The sequence below is a fragment of the Aedes aegypti genome, chromosome 2 (assembly GCF_002204515.2).
Source record: "Aedes aegypti strain LVP_AGWG chromosome 2, AaegL5.0 Primary Assembly, whole genome shotgun sequence".
Taxonomy (NCBI): Eukaryota; Metazoa; Arthropoda; class Insecta; order Diptera; family Culicidae; genus Aedes; species Aedes aegypti.
Window position 1 is genome coordinate 176,697,665 of NC_035108.1, and position 6,549 is coordinate 176,704,213.

The 6,549-nt window shown below is 33.5% G+C and overlaps 1 protein-coding gene across 1 annotated transcript in view; it reads left to right on the forward strand.

Annotated features, from left to right (window-relative positions):
* Positions 1-5,852, forward strand: part of LOC5566023 — a 345,245-nt gene extending 339,393 nt beyond the window's left edge. Inside the window, exon 4 of the mRNA XM_021843239.1 lies at positions 5,390-5,852. Coding sequence (XP_021698931.1) covers positions 5,390-5,593 — 204 coding nt within the window. The 3' untranslated portion in view covers positions 5,594-5,852. The remainder of the gene's footprint in view (positions 1-5,389) is intronic.
* Positions 5,853-6,549: the final 697 nt, after the last annotated feature.

Genomic DNA, 6,549 nt, shown 5'->3' on the forward strand with positions numbered 1-6,549 from the left:
TCAAGATCACCAAGCAAGGATTTTTTTCACGAATTCTTCAGAGAGTTCACCAACAGGTTTTCCATCTTTGCTTTTGAAGTTCTTCCTAAGGTTTCTCTACAGAATTGTTTGAAACAAAAGCAGCAAAAATTATCCAAACTTCCTGCAAAAAAAAAGCTCTTCCAGGTGTTGCTGTCAATATTCCTCGTTTTATTCCACAAGAATTTCAAGAGCAATAAAAAAATAAATATGGGAAATGTAATTCATGATTTCTCAGAGAAGCTCTTTGCAGATCTATCTGTAGGTTTTCTCATATAATTATTTTTTAGATTCATCTCAAATTTAGGAGCAACATCTCGCATTCTTTCAACACTCATCGCACTAACGATTCTTTAAGGCTTTTTTTTGAAGACTTTTTTCACCAAATTTACTAAAATTTAGCAATTTATTGTTGAACTTCTCGAAAAAAAAAATCAAGCATTGTTCATGTTCTAGAAATAAATAACAATTTGCGAATGGTAATCTCTGGATTCTTCCATAAATAACATTAAAAAATTTATCCACTCTCCATTTTTGGTTCAAAAACTGCTCCAGTAATATCTCAATTTAATTTTATAGGGATTGCTTTACAAATTTCTTTACAAATCATTCAATATCAGATTTTTAGAAGAAATATTTTTTTTGAATAATAGCTGTTTAAATATTATTCGGAAAAATTCACTAATTTCTTGTCGTTATATTCAAGAATTAAACCGTATAGTGTCTTAAACCTCACAGAAAAGGTAAAGCGGCCCTTTTAGGACATACTACAAAAAATCTTGTTCCTTTTTTCTCCATCTTTTATAAAAGAAAATTATTGGAATCTCTACTGAAAGTACTTGTAACTAAAATCTTAGATAATATTTTGTATGAACTTCGAAGTCTCATGATACTATGAAGAACATATTGATATAGAACCCATATTTCCTATCTTTAGAAATTCCAAAAAAACTATTTTGAAGGGTCTATAATCTAGGGGAAACTTTTGCATTACTTTGAAAATTTGTTGAGGAATTTCTGATGGACTTTCAGGAATCAGGAACCATGAGAATTATGCATTTTTTCTTAACTCCTACAATTTACATTTTTTAGATTCTTCCAAATGTTGCTTTTTGGAGTAAAGCGTCATATGAAGGAAGGAGAAACAACAAAATGTCGAAGCAGGTAGAGCAGTAGATGGACAACAGTACAATGAAAGATAATTTATAGTCTTTTCTCAAGAGGTAAATTACAGGATAGTTATAACCTCTTTAATTAATTTACAAATGAAATAAATTTCTCAAGAAGGTCTGTCAGAATCTTCTTTAGAATTTATTTTTGAAATCTATCCTACCTTGACTTCTGGTTTTCTAAAATTCTGGCAGCCTCTAGAAATTCGGCCCTCGTATCGCCCAAAAATTCAAACCAAAAATATGGATTTTGCCAATAATTGCCCTTCCCAGTTATTTTGCTACATGGTTCTTTACAGATTTCTTTACTGCTATGCTAATTTCGTAAGCAAAAGTTTTCCTAAGGGGTTTTGACAAATTTCCTCTAAAGATTCGAAGGCAAGAGACATGGAACATTTTTTGACGCAATTTTTAAAGTATTTTGGAAATAAATATTTCTTTAAAATTTTTGATGAGCTTCCCCGAGCAGAAGAAAATAACTACTGAATACCAAATTGAGGTATTCCATACCAGAATGAGGTATGAATGAGCCCTGCATAACAGGTAAAATACCTCAGATAGTACCTTCTGCATATTCTACAAATACCAAGCTGATGACGAGATCAGGTATAGCAATACCTAAATGATTTTTTCAATAACAGTTCAATACCTCCAGCAGTCCTCAATACTTATCGAATACCAAAATAAAGTATTTTGAATTGTTTTAAACTTTTTTTTTAAATACTATTATAATACCAAAATGAGGTACCGTAAATTCGGGTGAAATTGATCGATAATGTGAAATTGACCACCGTGTCACACGATTTTATTTCTAACTAATAGAGCACCGATATCAATGTTAACTATAGTAAACGAACGTTTTTAATCTTAACAATGGTCAAATAGTGTGTTGTGAAGTTTTAGGAGTTAAAGAATGCTTATTTCTATGAAAATAATGTAAAAATGCAGAATCATGTAAGGTGTGGTATTGACAGACTTCCATAAACTTCTAGTTCTAAGCAAGGATATGAACATGGTGTCAGCGTGAAAGTTTTTGAGGATTTTTTTAAATATTTCCCCAAAACAGATTTTATAATCGAAATTCGTACCAATTCGCTCATTTGGTTAAAATAAAAGAATTTTTGTTAGTTAGTTTGAAATTCCTTTAGAAATTGCCTACATTTAGGCGTTTTACGCGGTACTATTGAAATTTAATTATGAATTATCTCCGTTAATATTGCATTGTTAAGAGTTTGGCAAGTATATTCGGATTCAGGGAGCCCAAATTTAGTTAGTAGAGTTGTTTTCAAAACAAACAATAATCGCTTTGATAAGTGATCAATTTCACCCCGATATGGGATCCCCCGATTTTTTATTTTAAAGATTATTTTTAGCACCAAAATCACATTTGTTAGAAAATTTCGTTACATGAGCCAATAAGGCTCACCGTCGTACTTATTTTTCTGCATTCAGTTGATTGAAATTGACAATATTATAGAAAACAGATCAGAAAAACGGTGAAAACTGATCAATTTCACCCGAATTTACAGTATTGACAACTGAACAATACCTAATTATTGTATGATACCAAAATACGGTATGCATAAGTTATTGCGAGTTAATCTTTCCTCCTCGGGCCGTGGAAGAGTTTGTAATAAAATGTATGAGAAAACTATTAAAAGAAACTCAAAGAGAAATTTATTGTAAAACTTCCAGCGAAATATCTCTGTATTAGATTTGACAGAATCTATGATTTGTTGGAGGAAATGCGAGGGAAAACTGAACATTTGAAAGATTAAGTAACATTTTTTAGGTAAATCTGGGAATATTTCCGGAATCATTTTGCTAATAAAAAGTAGACATAGAAGGAATGGATGTCCATCAGGAGGAATTAACTTTGAAAGTATTAACAAGTCCCACAATATTATTTGACTAATTTCCTCTAGTTAACCCTTAAGTATTCCTAGAGGACTTCGAATAAACTTAAATTCTATAAATAATATCGAAAAGTTTTTAGAAAAATTATTACAAAATCTGTTGAAAATTAATCAAATCATTTGTGAAAAAATAAGTTTTTTGGGAAAAATATAGTTTAAGAAATAAATTTATTCATTTAGAAAAACTTAAAAAATTGAATCAAAATCAAAGAAAGAATTTTTTGCTAGAATAACACTATGGTCGATTTTGTAACATTTTCTCTCACTAGATTAAATTTCTGCCATTCATCTGAAGAGAACTTTCTTATGCTCGCTATTGTATGAGAAATTCCTTTAGTAATATTGTCTATTTTTTCAATTATTATTTTCAGACATTATACGAGTTGAAGTTAATGTATGGATTTCTTTAGTGAATTCTCATAAGGGAAATCATCATCACCGGATACCTCGAGCAGGGTATACACCAAAAGCATGAGAAATTAGAATGCAGTTAATATGCTGCTTTATGCTGAAACAGCATTATTTTTATTATTCATAAAATAAAACAATTTAGGGAATCCAATTTCCAGGATGTTGACGCTTTGTTGTACCACGGTATTTTTTATTTATTTTTTGCAACAGGTGGCGGAGGGTGTTTTGTGTATTTCTGGAGAGCCTGGACAGGATTATAAAATATTTTGGGAAGATTCTGACATAATGCCATGCACAGTTTTCACTATTCAAGTTTTCAAATCTTGGACAACTATTTCACAATTTCATAAGACGATTCTTTCAAAATTATGGATATGACTTTCAGGGACAGATATGACTCAGATGGCAGAAATCTGAGTAGTATTCTTATAAAATCTTGGACTACATTTTCATAAAACTCAGGACAAGATTCTCAATAAACCTGGGCTTGATTACGTAAGCTTGATCATAATCTTTTCCGAGGATTGCTCACCAGCAACGCTTTTTTTTATTCCTGAAAAAGCTTTTTTGTTGACGGACTTTTGCTTTTTTTGAGAATGAATTTATTTGTATCCTGCCATCAAATTTTGTTGCTGAGATTTGGAATGTGTTTCATAAAGATGCATAAACACCTAGCCTGTGGTCTACAGTTGCATTCTAAAGCTCTAGATGCATCTTTCCGCGTAAATCGGCTTTCTTGTCCACTGTGCATTGCTATAAAAATGTTTGGAGCAAAACAGTCCAACACAATTCTTAGTCAACGGCACTGCGAAAAAATCGCATTGCTTTGAAGGTGCCATAAAACATGACCGTTGCAAAATCTGAAACGATAAACTTGGCTGTCATCGTGGGCACGCAGTTGGTCATACGCAAGGCACATAACTTCCAATAAAAGATTTGCCGGTTTATCCAAAAGACCGGAATACTTATGGATCATGTTAGGTTGAGGAGGGTCAACGTTGTCTACGCAGCGTGATATAGTACGCTGAAGGATTCTTTTGATGCGGTCGGTGATGCTATGGTGAAATCACATTTATTAAAAGATTTATTTGGAAATCGAGATTGCAGCAACAGATCCTGCTTTTTCCACTAAATACGAAGACATTTTAGAGCAATGTGCAACAGGAAAATGAAAAGAAAATGTTTGGAGATCTTACTTGTGCTACAAACAAAGTTTTGATCTTCTAACGTAAATGGATACAGACATTTTATTAATTATTACATTTGGCTTACATGCAGTGTGTGTGTGATTTTTGAAAGTTAAATTTTCATCTAGCATGAGTCCTAGATACTTTACTTCATTTATCCAATTTATTGGAACCGTACTCGTTTTGTCTACTTGAAAGATTACAAACCTGTGCTCATGGTTTATGTAAAACTATAATAAGTTGAGTTTTGCTAGCATTAGGAAATCTTCCATTTTTACATGAATGAAGAAAAAATTGTACCGTAGCAAATATATTTGCTTTGCATAATTGATGTTCTATTTTTATGATGGATTTTTTCCAGATGTCGAAAGCCAACAAAAAATTATATCTCTGGGACTAGTAGTTAACTTTCAATAAATCATCGATAAAAGCTTGAAAAAAAAAACGCCTTTTCAATTGCTCATTGGCTTATCTGATGGGTTTGCGTAAATAAAGTACATTTTGGTATTATTACACCTTTACTTCCAGTGCTTCTAAGAGTTTCAATGAGTGATTATGATTGGTTTACATTCAATTGTCTATCTTATACACCTATAAAAAATAATTCAATAATATCTTAGAATCACAAAACACCAAACCATAATCAATCACCTCATCTAACATATCTGTTTTCTCTTTTCTTTTCCAGCCCTCAACTCGCCCGGAGTCGGATTTCACACTTGATTTACCCCGGGCCGAGCAGCTGCGGGTCAAAATGAAAAAGGAAAAGCAGTTTCGAAGCCGATGCCGATGGTTCTTCTACTTCCTGAGTGTGGTGTTCTTCCTGCTGTCGGTCATGGTGGTCAGTCTGGTGCTAACCCGGGGAAAGCGAATGTTTGGCAGTATGATTTGAACACCCCACCCTCCCCTCATGAATAATGTGGTGCATTTCCGGTGCAAAACGATATCATTCGGACGGCTGTCATTCCGAGAAGCCGGGGTAAAACTGGTGCTGCTGGACAGTATGAGAAATAGTGATCGTCCGTTTTGCGTTTTAGATTTGATGCTGTTTTTTCTATGATTTAATTTATTGTGATGATATTTTATTTGATTGATAACTGCTAAACATGTTGAGTGAATAATTGGATAAAGACATCAAAGTATAAAAAAAACGTTTCTGTTTGAAGAAGGAAGTGTGGGGCAGATACGATGGTACTAAATGTTCAAAGAGTCAAGACAAATATCCCAATTTAATTTATCGGCATGCACTTTGTTTTTTACACATTCTCCACCAGTCTAACGTTTGCTGCCTCGCGTTTGAGGTGGGTGTACAGGTTTGCCACCAAGTCAAATGTTTGACAGACAATGTCGATAGCATCCGCAAAGCAAACAAATTAATTGGATCTGGAGAAAACCGTACACAAACTGTTAAGCCCAAGTATCCGCATAACAACTCCTAGTGCAATATTGAACAACAGCCGCAAAAATCCATCACCTTTTCTTAGTCCCAGGCGGGTTTCAAACGAACCTCAATGGTCTCCTAGAATCTTCACACAATTATCCAACGTCGCTCTTTATACTTACTTATGCCACTTTGAAATATTTGTAAAGGTAATGAGTTGGGACCTGGTATTCACGACTTTTTTTCTAAGGATATGCCGTATAGAAGAGATCAGATCTTTTTTCGATCGGCAGACTTCCCACCAACTTGTTTACTACAAGTCACAGATGTCTGAAGATGAGATGAGACAACACTTTGTAGGCTGCATTTAGAATGGTGATCGCTCGAATGTTATCACAATCCAACTTGTCAGTTTTCTTAGATGAGGCGTATTACCGCTTTCTTCCACTCTTCAGGTTGCTTCTTTG